At 36.5% G+C, this 20178-nt stretch overlaps 1 protein-coding gene across 2 annotated transcripts in view; it reads right to left on the bottom strand.

The window, feature by feature from the left end:
• Positions 1-18981, bottom strand: part of LOC112523224 (dihydroorotase, mitochondrial) — a 20497-nt gene extending 1516 nt beyond the window's left edge. The window contains exons 1-8 of one of the 2 annotated variants that reach the window (XM_025132744.1): positions 18859-18981; positions 15414-15480; positions 13585-13730; positions 13249-13430; positions 11175-11311; positions 3651-3816; positions 3418-3534; positions 1208-1368 (exon numbers count right to left, since the gene is read on the bottom strand). In XM_025132744.1, the coding sequence (XP_024988512.1) occupies positions 1208-1368; positions 3418-3534; positions 3651-3816; positions 11175-11311; positions 13249-13430; positions 13585-13730; positions 15414-15443 (939 nt within the window). In that variant the 5' untranslated portion in view covers positions 15444-15480; positions 18859-18981. The remainder of the gene's footprint in view (positions 1-1207; positions 1369-3417; positions 3535-3650; positions 3817-11174; positions 11312-13248; positions 13431-13584; positions 13731-15413; positions 15481-18858) is intronic. The other variant, XM_025132745.1, reaches the window with a different exon arrangement.
• Positions 18982-20178: the final 1197 nt, after the last annotated feature.

The raw sequence follows: 20178 nt of genomic DNA, 5'->3' as shown, positions 1-20178 counted from the left end.
GTGTATTTCAATAATTTTTTGTTTTTAAAAAAAATCCCCGTTTCCCCGTTGGGGATCCCCGTTCCCCGTTGGGGACGGGGATGGGGATGTGATCATAATCCCCGGCGGGGATGGGGACGGGGACGGGGACACATACGGGGGATCGGGGACGGGGACGGGTATTGAGGTCCCCGCCCCATTGCCATCCCTAGCCGCCGCAAGGCTGGCTAATCGTACGCAGCAGGCTCGAAGACCCCTAGTGTTGACCTAATGAGTTTTCTTTACGTTGAGTTAACCCGGCGGGTTAATAAAAAAAAAAGAGAATGAAACCTGGCGAAAAAGAAATGAACACTTTGCTGAGCCAGCCAAAGCGCTTACCTTTCATCAAAGGGGCCGTAATCAGCCTCAAGATTTTAGATTCCGTAAGTAACTCAGTGAGTGCCTTTCTAGGGGTGTGCTGTCCCTATTGGGCTGGGCCCTTCCCCGATTAAAAAGGCAAAAAGAAAAGCCACTCAGTTTCTAAGACGAAGGGTAAGAATTCTCGGCTAAAAATTGATCTACAAGGGGGCCTTCTAGGATCTAGAATCCCAAGCCTCCTTAGTCAGTCTAAGCCACGCTGAAGCTTTCACAAGAGGTGGCGGATGAGTAGGCCAGCATGAAAGTTCCATAGGCAAATGACTAAATTTTAAATGAAAAAGTTTAACAAAAAAGGAACTAGTAATTAATAAAGACATAATATAAAATAAACCAAGCAAACTAAAAATAACCTGCATATTCCATTTGGATGTAGAGAACACACCCCCCCCCCCCCCTTTTCTTGAGAACTCTAGCATATGAAAATAAAATCCATAAAATGAATATAACCTTCCATTTTTTTTACAGTTTGGGGAAGACGGTGGGGGGTCTGGCAAATTAACATTCCAACAGTTCACCCTCATAGGCTTCACATTTTCAAGGTTTTTACACAACCACAATCCTTGGCAACTAGATTAACGTAAAGTGGTAGTCCTATGAGATACAAGGCTATATGATACATTGGAAATGATCGCTTGAGAGAAAATATTCAATATAATCAGGCACATACAGAGAGACCCATCCAATTGGTTCCTTATCATGTAAGCTATTAATATTCAAGCATCTTAGAAAATATATATTCTCAAACGTATAAGAATAAGAGATTTTTGGGCACATGAGTCGGTTTGAACAAGAATAGGCTGTTGAAAGTTACCTCTTCAAAGACCTTAGCATAGAGAGAGAGTGCCACAGGAGCATTGAATATACCAGCACATCCACAAACACTTTCTTTTCGTCGCCTTTCATGAGGTGCACTATCGGTTCCTAGGAAAAATCTTCGATTTCCACTTGTGACAGCAGAAACAATAGCCTGTCCTAGATGAGTGATAAATGAATGTCAGAAAATGCATATTCACCACAAGGGAGAATTATAGATTATGATAAGAGATCAAAATGCAAATAACCAGAGAACCCGTGCAGTTAAACATAAAATATTAATCAGATATCATCTAAATCTTTTAGAAGATCTAAGAACCTTATGTCAAACTCATGTCAATGACCTGTTGTCTTCAAGATTCTTTGCTCTTATTTGAGCATCACAAGAATAAGTAGTGCCTTGGTGCAGTAGCTCTTCATATCTTACAGTTTTCTAGACCCAAAAAGTTTGTCATCTATTCCTTGGGTGCAAGCGTCAGCCACCACCCCCCCCCCCCCAAAAACACCAAATTCCATCATGTAAAAACCATAAAAATGGCGGTAACAGCTCCACTATGAGGAGTCTCCAGCCTTTCCAACATAACTAACTCCCCACCTCGGTCAATTACTTCTTCGTAGAATCAGATGGTCTATGACCCACCCGACCCAACATCATGGAGAAACCATGAGGTCATCAACTGACAGCATGATTAACATGTTTCACCAATTAAAATACAAATAGAACATTACTCAGTCATAGGGAAATATTGATGTAGTCAAACCTGCAATATATAACAATCCAATAGATATTGATGGTTCATTGCTGTTAGAGACAGTCTTCCATATGATTGTCACATCTTTTGTGAATGCTAAGACAATTCAAGTTACTATTAAATCAAGATGGCAAAAGCCACAAACGATACATACTTCCATTGGCTTTTTTTTCGTATTACGGAGTGGAAATTATGAATAAAACCTCCATGTTCAATTAATAAGTGTTTCCCATCCTGTCCATGGAAGGCATTGAAACATATTTCCTTGATTGAAATACATACTAGGGTTTGCACAAAACTGCCAGTTCCTTGTCTCCAGAAGATAGGTGGACTTCAATTACACTTGCTAAAAATAACGAATAAATGGGAACAAGGACACAGAAAAAACTAAAAAATATTTGGTCAATTGTTTCCCACCGTACCAGATAGGTTGCATCACCATCACATTGGCCCCAACCTAGTAACTACCAAGAAGTTCCTGGGGAAACAACTAGAAACTATTTTATTCTAAGGCAAAGAATGGTTGTTTGTTGTCTTCAAGCATGGTGGCTTAAAGTTCGTTACCTTCTGCATACTCAAAAAATATATGGTCCAAGTGAACAGACTGATTTCCAAATTGATTCTGCAAATAACTTTTCTATTAACCCCTTGACAGTGAAATGTAAATAGTGGATGGGTTGGAAATAAAATTCTATTACCAGCTCCCTAAAGATTTTGGATAATGCCAAAAGCAAACGGGGTCAACTTCTCTTACTTAGGCCATAAAGGGTGCAAAAACATGCACATTGTGAAGAATTTTAGGAATGTAATGTGATGTCTATTATCAATCTACGCAGGCTGAATATAGAGGGTGCATGGTGGGACTCTAGGAAGAATAAAAATAAGCGAGAAACAAATGAAAGATCCTACTTAACAGACATAATGGAGATAACAGAGGACTAATACATATCACCAACACCCCTCAAGTTGGAGCATATATGTCAATCATTCCCAACATGGTACAAAAGAAATCTATTTTTCTTCCAGAATAGTTTCGTTAGAAAATCTGCCAGCTGATGACAGTTTGTATATGAACAGTCTGGATAATAGGAGGGTCGGACGGAATCACAAAATGATCACCAACAAGATCCAGGGGGCGTTTGGTCTCATGGAATAGTTTTAAGGGGTTTGGATTTCATGTAAGGATTTGGAATTGGGGGAATTTGGATTTGGATTTTTTGGTCTATTTGGTTCGTACCATGTTTATATATTGTTATGAAAATCCAAATCAAGCTCCGAGTGGCGATTAATGATAACAGATGGAAAAATAATCATTGTCTAATTATCTATCAAGTCATGTAGTGTGAAAGCTATGATAATGTTTCAATCATAGCAGGAACATAGACAAACAGACTAAGTGAACTCAATTACGGTTCCTTGTTGGTGAAGATCAAAAAAGAAGAAAAAAGATACATACTGTGGGTCTCCCTCTTCAGTACTGGAAGGCAGTAAGAGTGTGGTTGCAATCCTCCTTGGAAAAGTGAATTTCTATTTAGAAGAAGATGTTGTGGGGTGACCGTAGCTGCAACAGAACCTAAAATATGTTTGCAGTTATGATTACTTCACACAAAACAAGCAAACGAAGTAGAGGTATTTCTTAATTAAAATGGGAAAAGGAAAAAACAAGAGAAGATATTCACGAAATAATACCTTCTTCACAAGACTCAACAAACCTAACAGCATCCATAGTAGTAACATGCTCCATCACAACCTTCAGCTTTGGGAACTTCTGTATCAAGGGTTTTAGAACGGTCTCAATGAATACCCTTTCACGATCAAATATGTCAATTTCAGGATCAGTAACTTCTCCATGGACCTGAATATTAGGCGTAAGCACATAAATGTATATCTAACAGCAATTTGGTAAAACATGGAAGAGAAACTTTAACTAGTTTTACTTTTACTTCAACAACTAAATTGCCTTAGAGCATCTTCAACAGATTCTCTAAAATGGAGATCTTGGGGATTTTGCTCCAACAAATTCTCCAAAATGGAGAAAGTATGATAGAGATATTGAAATTCTCCAAATTTGGAGATTTCTCCAAAAATGATTACTTATGAGGGAGAAATGATTTTTATTCATTCTACCAATGAGATTGCTTGAATTTAAATGTTTAGGAGAGATTTTATATCTTATGAGTTGTGATGAATATTTTAATAATATAATCAATTGTGTAATCTCCAAAATAGAGAATTTGTTGGATATGAAGGTAATTTGTTTTTGGACATTTTGACCTTTTACTTCTCCCTTTTAGAGAATCTGTTGGAGAAGCTCTTAGGTTCATGTTACACACCAAAAAGCTTTCCTACTCTCTGCAGTCCCTGAGAAGGCAGAATCTCAACAAGATTGGCTGAGACAGAGGCTGTCAATAGAAGTGCTAATCAGCTAGGATTCTTTACTCACTCAGCTCAAATAACTTGGCAAAAAGAGCAGGGTGGCAACTGCAGATAGAGAGAAGGGAGAGGCAGCACCAGAAGCAGCAGACTGCTGTCGGCAACCAAGTGAGACTGCAATGAGCAGCAGTCGCTGCTGTTGGAGGCAAATGTTAGGAGGGTATAGATTTAGAGAAATTCTGTTGTGCTCATTTTATTGATAATGAACAGGTTTATATACAGAGTAGGAGGCCTAAAATACATTCCCTAATTTAAGGGATTTACAAACCAAGAATGGGAACTTTCTGACAATCGAGAAAATCAAAAAGATCTACAATAATCAAAGATTATGATTTTGTATCAGATGGTAAGTTTCTGCCAACACTCCCCCTCAAGCTTGGGGTGAAAATGTCCTTCATCCAGAGCTTGTTCAATATCCCTTGAAGTGAAGTACTGGATAATCCTTGGTAAGAACATCAGCCAATTGCTCTTTCGATGGTACATATGGCATACATAACAAGCCACCCTCCAATCCTCCTTTATAAAATGATGATCTATCTCCACATGTTTTGTATGGTCGTGTTGGACTGGGTTAAGGGCTATGTTAATGGCTGATTTGTTGCCACGGTACAACTTCATGGTTCCTTTCCAATCAATTCCCAAGTCACCAAGGACAATCTTTACCCATAAAAGTTCACATAATCCTAACGCCATAGCTAGGGCTGGCAATGGGTAAGGGTAAACCTGTTACCCGTTATGTTCCGACCCGTTGGATAAGGGTATGGGTAAAGAAAATTTTATCCATTTATCCACTTATCCGTCACCCGTTTACCCAACATTTTAATGGGTAGACTATGGATAAAGTATTTTTCGTTCTCCATTTACCCGTTACCCATATATATATATATATACACACACACACGGACACATACATATACATACATACATACATATCATTATATAAAGTTAAATATTAATATATATTTTAGAATGTGATTTTAAACGTTGTATAACGTATGTTAATTGATATTTAATTTTCTTTTCATATCCATCAACTAAAAGAGTAAATTAGGATAATCAAATGAGAAGCAATATGGGGTCGCTAAAATAAATATAACAAACAAAAATGTCGTCTTTAGAGTTTTATATTGTTGTGTAAAATATTACATTATAACATATTTAAAACAATATCACAATGCTAATTGGAACAAATTAGATATAAAATAAAGATTATATTAATGAATTTATATTTTACTTATATGTTGATGTTTAACAATATTATTGTAGTTCAAAATGATTATTTTGCCATTTATCCATTACCGTTTCTTTACCCCTGTTTTAAATGGATTGGATAACAGATTAACCTTTACCCTACCCATTGCCAGCCCTAGCCATAGCACGAAGTTCAGCTCCAGCACTTGATCTTGCTACTAGTGGCTGTTTTTTGCATCTCCAGGAGACAATGTTCCCTCCTAGAGAAGTGCACAGTCCCGAGGTTGATCGACTGTCCAATACAGAGCCTGCCCAATTTGCATCAGTGTATGCCTCAAGAATAAGTGTCGCACCACTGTTGTAGAGAATCCCTTTTCTGGGTGTACCTTTCAAGTATCTTAAGATTTTGTAAACAGCCTTTAAGTGTTTCTCCCTTGGTGCATGCATGTATTGACTAACTACACTTCCTGTGTAAGCTATAACCGGGCGAGTGTGTGATAAGTAGATTAATTTGCCTACCAACCTTTGATATCTCCTCCGTCCATGGGCATATCTTCTGGCTTTTTGCCGAGCTTGTACTCTTGTTCCATTGGCGTGTCTGATGGTTTACAAGCAAGCATCCCTGTTTCCTTTAATAGATTCAGAATATATTTCCATCAGGAGAGAACTATGCCTTCTTTGGAGTATGCTACTTCGATATCCAGAAAATACTTGAGTTTTCCTAATTCTTTTATTTCAAATCTGCTGCCAACTTCTTCTTGAGCCTTCCAATCTCATAAAGATAATTTTAGGTGACGATAATATCATCAACATACACAATCAAGGTTGTTTACCTTACCCCCTCCTGATTTCTTCACAAACAGGGTATGGTCTCCTTGAGATTGTTTAAAATCCATCTCCTTCATCGCATGTGTGAATCTCCCAAACCAAGCTCATGGGGACTGTTTCAGTCCATATATTGCTTTCTTTAATCGACAAACAGTTCTTTGGCCAAAAGACTTATTGAAACCCGGTGGTGCCGAAGGACAAGGGACTAAAAACATCTTCACTAGGCAAGCAAACATAACTTCTCTCTTTCTTGCTCAAACGACTAAAAACATCCTTATACTCCAAAGCAACATTCAACATAATATATTCCGAATTTCACCTTGTCTTGCAATCAAGAACTAATTTCTTTTCACAATTTACACTTACTTGTCATGCAAATAGTTTAAATTCTTGTACTCTCTTAGGAGAGTTTGTCCAAAATGCAACACTGTCCCTAACATTTCAATAGCTCCCCCAATTATTGAAAATCCATCTTGCACAATAAGGTTAACTATATGTGCACAACATCACATATGAAATATTTTCCCTTTTAACATTAACGATGAAGAAGAAAGAGTACCTAAAAGCTTGTCGACTATTGCATCATTCGTCGAGCAATAAGATTTGCAGGTTTGAGTTCAGACCAAGGGAGGCGTTCGATGGTGACTTGGTTGGGGACGGGCATACGGCGACGACTGCTCTTGGATTTGGGAGTTGGATCGTGGCCTCGTAGGTTTGCTGCTTAATCGTATTATGTCGCCTAAGAACTGTGAGGATGAGGCGATGAGTTTGTTGCTAATTAGATTAATGACCTAATAGGAAATAAGAAATTAATTTATTAATAATCTTTATTATAATATGTATACATGTATACACAGTTACGGGAGTGTGATACCCGTCCCCGGCCCCGCTTTGAGCAAAACGGGGATCCCCGTCCCCGGGACCCGGTTTAGCAGAGATTCCCCGACCGGGGCCGGTGGACCGGGTTCCCCAACGGGTCGGGGTCAATTCCCATGCATATGTTGGGATGTAAACCAGTCGATGGTCTGATGCTCGCTAGGAAGAATCCATTGATGCTCGCTACAGGAAAGCTTCTTCCGGATGATGAAAGTCCTATAAAGGATCCACACACACAGAGAGAGAGAGAGAGAGAGAGAGAGAGAAGAGACTAGTTGGAAAATTGAACTATTTAAACTTGCTCAACCAAATATTTCATCCCCGGTTAGTGTCTTGAGCCAGTTAATGTCTTGAGCCAGTTAATGTCGCTGCTTATACTGCTTATACGGGTCATTGGGATGTAGCACTTCGCGTTTGGAGGTATCTAAGGCCACACCAGGCTTAGGACTCCATTGAGATCAGGACCATTGTCGAGTGGGTTCTTTCACTAAAGAAGGAGATGGTAGAATATTTGGTTTCTCGGATGCAGATTGGGTTGGTTGTCCCGTTTCCTAAAGATCAACTACAACCTTGTGTATTCGTCGTTCTTGGAAAAGCAAGAAACAACATATTGTCTCCCGATCAAGTGTCGAGTCAGAATACAAAGCCATGGCAGATGTATCATGCGAAATAACTGGGTAAGAAGACTCCTAAAAGAGCTTGGAGTAATTACAGACGACTTGATGAGATTGAATTGTGATAACTTGACAACCATTCATATAGCCAAGAATCAAGTATTCCATGAGAGGACCAAACACATTGAAGTTGATTGTCATCTCACTAGAGACCATGTTGCAGGAACACTGATCCAACCTGTACACATCAAGATTGAACACCAACACACATTCTCACGAAGACATTGCGGAAAACTCAAATAGACTTTATTTGTAACAAGTACGACATGATTAACATTTTCGCTCCAACTTGAGGAGGAGTGTTAAATATAGTAAAGTTTGGTTTACCTTTCCTTGTAGTATGAACTGCCAAATGATACCCGCATACACTCGGTTTTTCCCGTATCCTAATTACGGAAGGCAATTGGCCAATGCCTCGTCGACGCCACGTACACCACCACAGCTAAACCAAGAAGGGGTGTTGGAGGTTAAACCAGCTGAGTTGCTGCAATGCAGGACTAGGGCCACGAAAGAGTTTGAAATCTCACTCAGCTGGCGGGGTTTGCCCCTATTTGAAGCCACAGGGGAAGGTTTCACGGCAAATAATCACCAATTTCCGGATTTTCACCTTGAGGACAAGGTGAATTCTTTAGCAGGCGGGTAATGTTAGACCTGAACTGCGTTTTACATACTCAAGGAGAAATGAAAGTTAGAGGGTATTTTTTTTTTCTTTTTGGTATTAGAATTGGGGGGAAGTTGTTACAAAATGGTTAGCAGTCGTAGTTGGTACAAAGGAATTAGTGTGTTTGTAAGGAGATATTATTGAATAATACAATTGAATTATGTGGAGTCTCTCAACCTCTCGAAGGTTGAGTAATTGAGTGAATTTAAGGTTCCTTGTCTGAGATATTCTTGTTGAGCAAAACTCAACATAGTAGTGTTAGTATTTCCTCATTTAGGCTTCTTGATGTTATATATATTTTGTAATCTCGTTTAGAAAGAAAGATGACAAACATTACCAAATTTGAGTGTTAACACCACTAATGTTGTGTTCAATTTTTTTAAGATGTTTTCTTGTATTCTGATAAACACCAAGTGTTTGATAAAAGTTTCCAATGTAAGACTTTGGGATTAATTTCTAAAATTCTAAAAAGGATCAACGAATAGTGCCTATTGTTAGCTTGCTTTGCTATTACATAAGTGTGAAATGGTTGACAACTAGTATTTTCTCATCTCAAACATTAATATATATATATATATATATATGCATACTTATTTTTGTTCTTCACTTGATTTTGATATGCATCAAGTGTGTGGCTATGTTTGCTTTGCAAACTTGCATTTGTTATTTGATTAGTCTTTGTTTGCTTGAATATTTGCTTTTGTCATCAAAGATAGACCACTTAGACTCTCATGTTCAAAAATACATAACCTTCTCAACCCCACTCTCTTAGATTTTGTAAACATGTATGTGCATATTTTGAGTTCCACCACAACTTGCAGTTTTTCCCCTAAAGGTGGATGCAAAGAAGATTAATGTTGCCGCCATTATCATGGTTGGGCTGAAGGACAAGGAATGGATGCACTTGGTTGATGAGGCTGGTTTGAATCAAAGCTAGAGTTTGCTGGTAAGATTGATCATCAAAAATTAGTCGTGGAGTCCTGATATGTCTAATCATGAAGTTGTGATTTCTATGCTCGTTGAACATGTTTCTTTCTAGAATCAAAAGTGCATTTTGGTTACTGCATCATAGCTTGCACATAATTGTGGTTGTTAGACCATATTATTGTTAGAACCAGTCAACCAGACTTGCATAAGAGATGGATCAGAGAAGATGTTCTCTGAAAATACTAAGTGATGAAGAAGATTCAGAGCTCTCAACAAGACAAGTCGGAGATTTGGACCTTAAGAGTCAGAGGTCTGGATGGAGTACACATAAGTCTGAGGTAGCAACTCTGACTTTGATATCATGAAGAACTAGAGGAAGTTCTACTCAAGTTACACCTCTGATCAAGTTGAGAAGACTTATGCTACTTGGAAGAGTTAATGAAGCACGTGGCTAATTGCTATTGGATTAAATATTAACCAACTTAAATGCCTTGTACTATAAATAGAAAGTTCCTCTTCTGTAATAGCAAGTTGTTCATAAATAGAACTCAACTGTAATAGAATTCTCATGTGCTTAGAGAACTTCTCCCTCTAGAATCTAAATTCTCTCAGCTTGTAATCTTTTGATTAATGAACAACATGATGAGTACATCACCATTGATCCATATCACTGTTCTTGATTATATTTGTTGTGATTCTATTGTTCTTCCGCACTCTATCTACTAGATTACAGTTAGGTCACTCATTCTCAGATCTAGGGGCACTTTCAATTATGTTTTTGATCGATGATATGTTGTTTTAAACAAATAATGTTGTGTTTGTAAATTTATATTTTGAATGTGATATATCGTAATTTATATTAGAGGGAAGTTCGAATGAGAACGGTAACAAAATAAAAGAATACGAACACAGCCAAATCAAGTGCAAAATCATATGTGATTTTACACCAACAGGCGACGCAAGGGTGTGCGGGTGACATGGCAACCTAAGGTTGTGGCCAAAAAGTCGCGTGAACCACATGTGATTTTAGTGTAAACTCACATGTTTCCTTATTCTCTTATGTAGTTATTGTTCTCGTATGAACCTGACTCATTTATATATATATATATATATATCCATGTGTGTGTATGTGTTAACAATATATTAATTCAGAACACTTACCAAACACACATATTTCCTTCAAAACTAAATGATTCAGAAGGTTAAAATAGTAATTTACTGCCATTCCGGCTGTCCATTAAGAACACTTACCAAACAATCATTTTCTGTTCTCGACAAAATCATACAGCACCTCTTCATAATTCTAACCACTTAATCATTCTAAATCTAACAAACAGCCCATAAGTGCTCATTTTGATGCTCTTTGATATCCTTAGATCTAATAATGCTAGCTACTGAGTCTAATAAATGAAATGGCTTCACTTATAAACCAGTGGTCCAAACGTATTCGCTGAATGCTTTTATCCATCTCTTGTATCCTTGCACTCTTACATGCTAGGTTGACAACAAGTACAAGACCTTCTGAAAGTAAAGCCAACTACAGGCTACTTATATTTTTCTTACTCATATACTAAATTATAACCATCAGTAGAACTTATTGAAGATTTTGAAATATAACAATACCAGAAGAGGCATGTTCTGATTAACCATTTCCTCCAGCACAGGTACGCATTTCCCAAATAGATCTGTAACACCATCTTGAGAATTCGTAGTAGCACCAGCAGGGTACAACTTCACAGCATATACAATGCCACTCTCTCCTGTAAATCAGTTTAGAATTAGACCACTGGAAGACTCAATTGGTGTTGGCTATTTCTAAATTTATCCAGCGTAAAGCAGTTAAGAACATTCATACACAAACTCAATTTAGACTTCATGTTGAACAATATTTAAATAGCATTAATAGTATAGGGACCAAATGTGTAAAACATAGTGTGTGCATTGTTCAAACAGTAGCCAGTTAGTTGAATAACGCCTCATAGACAGATCTTGAATCAAGGATGAGATTTATCGCACTATGCGCCTTCTTCTAGCAAGATTTTCTAATCTTTATAGAACATGGTGTAATCTAACCTGTTTTCCCCTTCGAGTGCCTTGCCTAAGCCCTGTTGAACCAGCAGCACCCTCATTTAATTTGCCACAAACTGAAGTCGTTATGACCGGTAAACTTCGCGACTCCATATTTAACTAACGCCATGATCTAAATTCACGCTCAGGATTAGGCAATGAAAGCCAAAATCAATCTCAAGACCAAAATTCTATCTCAATTTGTCAACTTTAACTTACGACAAACTGAATCCACATCAAAGATCTGACCAACGAATCTTATCAAAGCTTCAATCCATTCCTTGCTTGAGTCGACAGTTGAAACCACCAGACAACGTGTATACGCTGTTCTAATCAAGCCTTGCTATTCGTTGACAGTCAGAATCCACCAAGCAAATCAAATTAGATCTTCAAACTGGACCCAGTCTGGCTTCAACTGGATCTAATTCAATGATTAAATTGACCAAAACTAGTCCACTGTTCAATCGACTACGATCTAACGAATTTTGGTTTCATGCAAACAAATGACAGTCGACTCAAGATCTACGACTTCAATCATACCAAATTGAAACTTCAATTCAGTAATCTGTTCCACATTCACCGCACCAATTTGTTAAGAAATCTGCCTCTTCAGTAACCGAACTTCACAGATTCAAGAACATCCACAAGAAAAATCGTAGAGTAGAAATCCAAATAGAACACCCTAACCTTTTATGTGGTCCAAAACTATTGATCAATATCAATCATAGCTCTACTCCATGGCAGCCACTATTATTACTTCCAGTTTTGTTCTCTCCTAAGATTACAGAACTCTCCCTTGACCATTACACAGAGTATCTCTATGAGATCACAAGTAAACAAGAATGAAAGTGCTTAATAAACACTAAACCAAGACCTCTACTCATACTAAACAACCGATTGCCATATTCTAATCCCACAAGCTGTAATCTGACTACAAGCCCAAGCAATCAACGGTAGGACAGTTGGCATGCACTGTTGGCTCGGACAAACAATCAACAATCGTCTTCTAACATTGTCTTATTGGCTTTTACAATAAAGAAGAGAATTACCATTGACATTGTCATTATTAAAACCAAGATGCTTATCAAGAGTTAGTGATGATAAACTTATTAATAAGGTGTTTCAAAAATATAATCTGACAAATAAAGAGGACCATTGACACCTTTTATCCTGAATAATTGAGGGTTTAAATCGCATGGAATCGTAAACCGTAAGATGCACTCAAATTTTCATATAAAGTGAGTGGGTTGGATTACATAGAATCGTAAATCTCATACCACGTACGAGGATAAACTTAATTTTTTGTATGAACAGGATACAAATTCTCATTGAAATTGTTTTGCAGTTAATTCTTATCAAATCATAAGATACTAACAACTATCAGTTTAACAACCATCAAGTTCGTTCATATCACGTAACACAGTATTTCCACTAGCTAATAGCTGGATGCATAAACAAAATAACTAAAAAGAAGAGTAATCAACAATTGGAATAATTGATAAAGCATCGGAAGGATTAAAAATAAAATTAAAGGCTTGAGAAAAACATAAAACTGTTTTACCCAAAAAAAAAACATAAAACTGTTACAAGTTACGCCCATCCAAGGTCAAAAAGGTTGAATAAGACTCACTTGCTAGTTTGATTTCATGTGGAGTTGTTGTATCTGTTAGATATAGTGTCATCAATGGTGTGAAGTTGGTGTTGTCTTGCAGTGCTTTCAGGATGGACTTGCGATATGCCGCAGCAGCGGCAGTAGTTGTAATTGGTGGTTTCAGATTTGGCATGACTATTGCCCTTCCGAATTGTTTTGAACTATATGAATAATTGTCATTAAAGAAAATTATCAGAATTTAATTGCAGAACAACTTACGGTTCATTCAATTAAAGAGTACATGCAGGTAAGTAATTTCGATTACTATTAAAGGACCATCGAGTGGAAATTGAAAGAAATCGATCTTCGAGTAACCTGTGAGAAATGACAGCTTCAAGAAGATCACCATCACGAAGATGAAGATGCCAATCATCTGGTTGAGCTATAGAAAGTTCCATCCTCACTCCGTTGCTTTTAACTTGTTCAAAACCTCCAATGTTTGCAGCATATAATCTCGAAGGCTAAGCCAAAGAAGAGTAACAGAACTTATTAAGTGATAAGTTACTTTCCTACGCTTTTATAAAGAATGCATGTACACATCTACAAATGTGAATTGTTTCCGCTCATCATTATAAATTCAACAAAGGAAATCTTGAATGGCATAATTTTGAATCATTCCAACGATATTTAAAACAAAGCCAGTATCATGAATTTAAACAACAGAAACATCAACCACAAGGGTGGTGCCTGATTGGTTTGAGCTTGGCTCCAAAGGTCAAAAGTACCAGGAGGTCCCAGGTTCAGATCCAAGGAGGAATAAAAATCCCCTTGTGGCCACGGAGGTTCAAATGCGGTGACTCTGGGCTATCTGCAAAGCAGGTGGTCGCCCTGGGATTAGTCGGCTCGCATAGCGGGTTGGATATCCAGGTTAATCAAATAAAAAAAAACAGAAACATCCCTAACTATCACAGGCCAAATTTAGCATATAGCTATGGCTCAAAGAACGCTTATGAACATTATTCAAGCATAAATTCACACAAGATGTGAAACCTCACCCCCTTCCTCTCTATAAGATCACATTCTTGGCCAATTACATTGTTCATGCTAACAAAGTATTAAAAGATGTATTAAGAATGACCCTATAGAATAAATGATTTTGGATCAACTGTCCAGACCAAAAAATGGACTGTAGATAGCCAATACCAGTTTTCTTCTTTAACAATTTGTTACAAGAAAAAAGAAAACCCTCTTGGGATCTTCCCCTATCAGGCAATCATGTATTTAAAAATGGCAGATGGTTATAGTGGCAGTGAGCGCCCAATTGCAGAGAAACCGAGGCAAGGACACAATAGATGATTTTGTCATCTCCAACTTAGATATATGTCGGCTGGAAGAGACTTGTGCTAAGAATATACCAAGATTGACATGCATAAGTAGTAAAGAAGGCTTTGAGTTAATGGAATACACCAACAGAGACTTAGCATGAGTACATCAAAGGATGCCATTCATGTCACAAAACCTAGGGGGTTCACTAATTTCTATCACTTTTCTCATTTCCAGGTTAAAAGCTTTGAACCCTAATAACCCAATTGTCATATACTCATAATGACATTAAAGTTGGCTTCAACAACTAAATTGAAATGTTTTATTCTTTATTCACAATTATATAATGTAATTAATGTATTTAATGTATGTCAGGCTCACAGACATAACATGTATCATATGCCATTTAACAATTCTGAACTCTATTTTCAATCTCTATAACTGAATGCATTCTCTTGGATGGGCCAGATTGGGTGACTATTCCTATTTGTTATTATCCTCTTTCCTTTGCTAAACAAGATGTTACCTCACGTGGTAATCAAACTCCTACTTAACCAGGTTACTTTAACCAGTGCATGAAATAATTGGTTACTAAGAGCAACAGAGTTACACAATTTTCTCATAGCCATTGATGTGGAAAAACTCTTGATCCTCATCAAATACTAAACTTGGTGTGATACTCATCAGTCATCACTTTAATATACCAATTAGTGATGGATTGAATGAACAAAGTGTCATTCGTATTGAATTTACTTTTACAAGATATAAAAAAGGTCAGTAAGCCCAGACTAAGAAGAATATGATATGATCTGTATGAAACCAAAAAGCAAATGCAATAGGCAAAATATTGAAAGCAATAATAAACTGCATTGGCTGCTTACTTTGCCAGGAAGAACCAAACTTTTTATCATTCTAGATGCCACGGAACTGCAGGAGCAAATCGTTTGCCTGTTCATAAAGAACAAGCATGCAATTACGACTTGAAATCTTAACTATTAAGCAAGTTGACAATTCACTTCATTTAGCATATTTAGTTGTAGATAGTGGTCCGTGGAGCATATTTAACAGAGATTTTGTGCAAACATGCCCTTTGAATAAGTCTTATTATGACTCAGTTTTTATTGTTTTTGTTTATGAATTAGTTTGTTTTGCTTCGTGTTTTTATGCCATTTGTTACCAGTTGTATTTCATTAGATACAGGGAATTGCTTTGCTAAATGATTGCAAATTAAAGGTTATCTCTTCGAAGGTCATTGGGTTCCTCGAAATACCCTTTAAATTCATAAATCATTATCACAACTATTAGCCAACACAGGAAAGCCAAGATGGTATAGACCCCCCTTGGTTCCGCTACATTGGTTACTAGTTGTGATAATGATTTAAGAAAATAAAGAGTGTTTCAAAGAACTCGATAACCTCTGAAGAGATAATACTCCATTTGCAGTCTTATGTGTTTATGAATAAAGCAATTTCAAACATATAATGGAATATAGCTGGTAACAAATGGCATAAAAACAAGAAATCAAACAAAGTAATCCCAAATTAAAAGCAATAAAAAAGGAGTCAGTGTCTTATTCAACGACATGTTTGCAATAGATTTCAAATGTCTATCGGTTTCCTTCCTCACTAGCATGGTAGGATTCAAACTCATTCAACCAATTTAGGTGACCATTTTCTTAGAGATGAAAATTGACATGTCAAGATTGACATGTTTCGTGGTTTTAGTTCCCTTCTATACCGCACAAACAACCACTCTAAAGCAACCGAGAAGGATGAGGACTGGGCAGCAGGGAATCCCAAGTTAGGAGTAACCCGCTGCCTAGCAACCTGCCACTACAATTCTACCAAACAGCCGCAAGCAATCAGGAACCAATTTTTGTGTTTTTCTACCAAAATCTCCATCCCAAAGCGTTCAACAGAATCATCAAAAAGATTTAACAAATACACGGTGATACCTGGTCAAGCATGGGAGTAAGGGCAGAAATATTAGACTCAAAACCTTGACAGCTGACTTTTTTTCTGCCCACGGGACTAACCCCAAAATAAGACCGGAGAATGATAAAGAGACTTTAGGGACTCAATATTATTAATCGTGATTATAATTCATTATTTAATAGATTTGAAGTTACAACTTCCCAGACCCTACTTTCGAGTGGGATTTACTGAGTCAATTTGGTTTGGTTTGGTTTGGTTTTATTTGAAGTTACAACTTACAAATTTCAAGTGGCATAAAATTTAAAAATAATTTATGATAAAAAAACAGAAGTTTCAACCTTAGGAAAAAGGATAGCAAATAATATTACCAAGTAGCATGCAAATGATGAATACACCAGACATCATAACAAAAACTACATTTATGAAACTGGTATGAGATACATCAAAAAGAACTCATGATTCTTGTCTTAAAATATATATGACGATTATTTCTAGATCATGTAACAAACAAATACAACAGTTATTTCTTGGATAAGGTTTGAATTAAAGTTCACATTTTCGCACATCGAAAATCACTACAAAATAGTGATAACAGTGATTTTGATTAACAAGTTTCTCTATTTCACACTGAACTTCATGTATGATGTAATAGATTTGAAAAAGAAACTCGAAAGATATCTCTTATTCGAGTAGCAAAGTGTTACTCTTTCATCTAGTAACTCTCATTTGCACTTTGTGGACCTCATTTCATAAATGCATGGATGAAAAAAATCCAATCCCACAAAACAGAATAGAGATAAAAAATGCATTTATAAAATGAGGTCCGCAAAGTGACAGATAAAATACAATCCCACAAAACAGAGAAAATAAAATAGAAAAATGCATCAAACAAATGAAAGCTTATAAGTAGGAATTCAAGTTATTCTAAGCAGTGTACCAAAATCATGCAACTATCAAAACAGTCAACACACTCAAATCTGAAAAAGAGAAAAAGTAAGAGAGGTCACTTGGATTCAAATATTCAATTATGATAAAGAATGTAGTGTCGTCTTCACGCCATATTACACATTAAAAATTCCTAACACAAAATTTGCAATAAATGTTATCAACTCTGGAAACAGGCCTGTGAACATTTTACCAGAAAAATTCAGCCGAATTTGACAAAGTAAGCGTACAATATTAGACGTTGGAAGTACTCACTGTCATTACCTTGCATCGTTCATTCATGGCCTTATTCATAGCCAAAAGTTGGGGCCTTTTTTATCAAAAAGGGCACTCAATTTTACGTTCTCATCCATAAGTTTCTGGATTTTGCCTCTTTCTGCATTTTTTTCCGCTCTCTGGCTATGTTGTCTTTATAACTAACCTCTAAACATAGGGATACAAGGACTTAAATAAACCAAACAAATTCCAATCAACTGAACCAATTCTATTGAACTCAGAATATTATCTAACAAAAGTTAACTTCTCTGTAGGCATGGTAAATACAATTGCATTGAGCTAAAATTATATTTCATTCAAGTAAATATGAACATTGAATTTGATGGTAACATAGGAAAACCGCAATCGTTGGTGATGCATCATAGAGCAAAAAGCTATTGACAAACAAATCCCGTTGAACTTCAGTGACCATCAATTATTTACCACTCCATTTGTCCATAAAGTTCCAACACTTTCAAATAAAACAAACATTGGGCAAGAATGCATAGCAAATGCATGTAAATGGCAGAAAACTAAAAATTAATTTATGTAGAAGTATAAAATGAGCGTGTATATATCTAAGTACGAAATGTGTGTGGGATGTAAGTATTTAAGAATTTAAAAGCTGACATATCGTCTTTATGTTCTCCTGTTACCTGACCTTCAAAGAGAAGGGTGAGTATCAACTTGGACCATCATGCCATTAATGTTCGTTATGATTTTAATCAAGTTGGCTTGGCTTGTTGGCTTGTAATGTTTTAAATTTTTAATAAGATTGTAGGATATGCTTACAAAGCAAGATTCTTTACTCATAAACACATCTTCTAATCAAACAAAGAGTGTATAAGCAATTCATCGAACACTTGGTTTGCATAGCTAAATTGACCACAATTTTCATATAACCACTAAACTTTTCACTGAAATCATTACAACATTTTCGTATTTCTCACTCTTATGTTTAGTTTGGAAAAACATTGTCTACAAATCTAAAAACAATCACCTCTACATAATTAAAACCCCAATAAATAGATATGGTAACACAAAGGAAAAGCAACAACTACTAGGAAAACTAACAGATGACATTCAAACATCATTCAACAACCCACAGGGAAGAGCAAAGCCCAGTTGAAGATGACTACAACCACCAGAAGACAGCATCGATTTGGAGAAGATATTGAATCAGAGGGTTTACCCTGATTTCGTGAACAATCAGCAGCAGCAAGGAGCGATGAAGAAAAGCAGCAGCAAATCACGAAGAGGGCAGAGAAGCCTGAGACTAGCAACCAACAGCTATGTTATATGGTACTGTAAGGTAAGGAGAGAGCGGTAAAATCTCTAATGGTTTGTTTGGTACGCGAACCGAAGTGGAAAGAACCGGATGGGACTCGACTAATTGTGAATTGTAAATGCCAATAAATCAACCAAAAATATATTTAAAATTATTTAATATGTGATATCAATATTTTTTTTAGTAAATAACATTTGTCATACCACATTTTTAATACCGATATAATTTAAAAAGTTTAAACACAACAATCGTAAATAACATTTGTTACGTCATGTCAAAAGTTTAACATTTCAATAATGTAGGCTGAAATCGATAATGGAGGCTGTGGAAGTGAAGAAAGATGATGCATTGCAACCAGAGACTCTCTGGTTAAATATGAAGATCAACCAGAACCCCTCTAGTTCCTTTATGATGGATTGAAATATTTTTTCAATGTTCAAATAAACACCCAGAAGCAAAACCATCCAGAAGCCAGACCAACTAGAAGGACTCTGGCTTACAAGACTAAGTCTAAGATGGCGTTTGTTTTTATGGCGTTTGTTTTTTAAGAGATGTTTAAGTCTGAAGTCTGAATTCACTTTTGAATTTTAAGAGGTGGTGCTGAAGTCTAAAATCTGAATCAATCAGACTATTTGTTTTTACGTCTGAAATCTGAAATCTGAATCATTGAAATCTAGGCTTTCTTTGCAAGCATTGGAAGCTTTAAAAGCAATAAAGAGGTTTTAAGTGAAAATATTACCTCTAAATAATTCAGACATAATAAGAGCTTTTAAGCTCTTAATTGAAAAAAAAAATCAAACACACTTAATACCCTAAGGTCTAACCGATTTAGACATAAGAGGGTATTAAGTGCTTTTTAGGTAAAAACAAACAAGGCCTAAGTTTTAAAGACTTATCTTCAAAGTCTAGATAAGTTTATTACAAAACTTATACTCTTGAAATTCCTCTAAAGTAAAGCTCTTCAGAGCTCTGTATAAGCAAAATAGAAGCTCTGCATGCACTATGCAGAGGCTCTGCATGGTGCTTCGTCTAGATTAGAAGACTACAGAGTTTGGGTGAGCTAACTCTGAAAAATGACTCTTCAGATTTGTATTTTTGAAATAACTCTGAAATAAAATTATGAAAAATGACTCTTCAGACTTGTACTTTTGAAATAACTCTGAAGTATAAAATCAATCCCAATAAATCAGAGTTCAGACTTCAGAGTTCGGATAATCTAAGTCT

The sequence above is a fragment of the Cynara cardunculus genome (genome assembly GCF_001531365.2).
Source record: "Cynara cardunculus var. scolymus isolate 2C chromosome LG 12, CcrdV1, whole genome shotgun sequence".
Classification (NCBI taxonomy): domain Eukaryota; kingdom Viridiplantae; phylum Streptophyta; class Magnoliopsida; order Asterales; family Asteraceae; genus Cynara; species Cynara cardunculus.
This window is presented reverse-complemented; position numbering and strand designations above follow the sequence as displayed.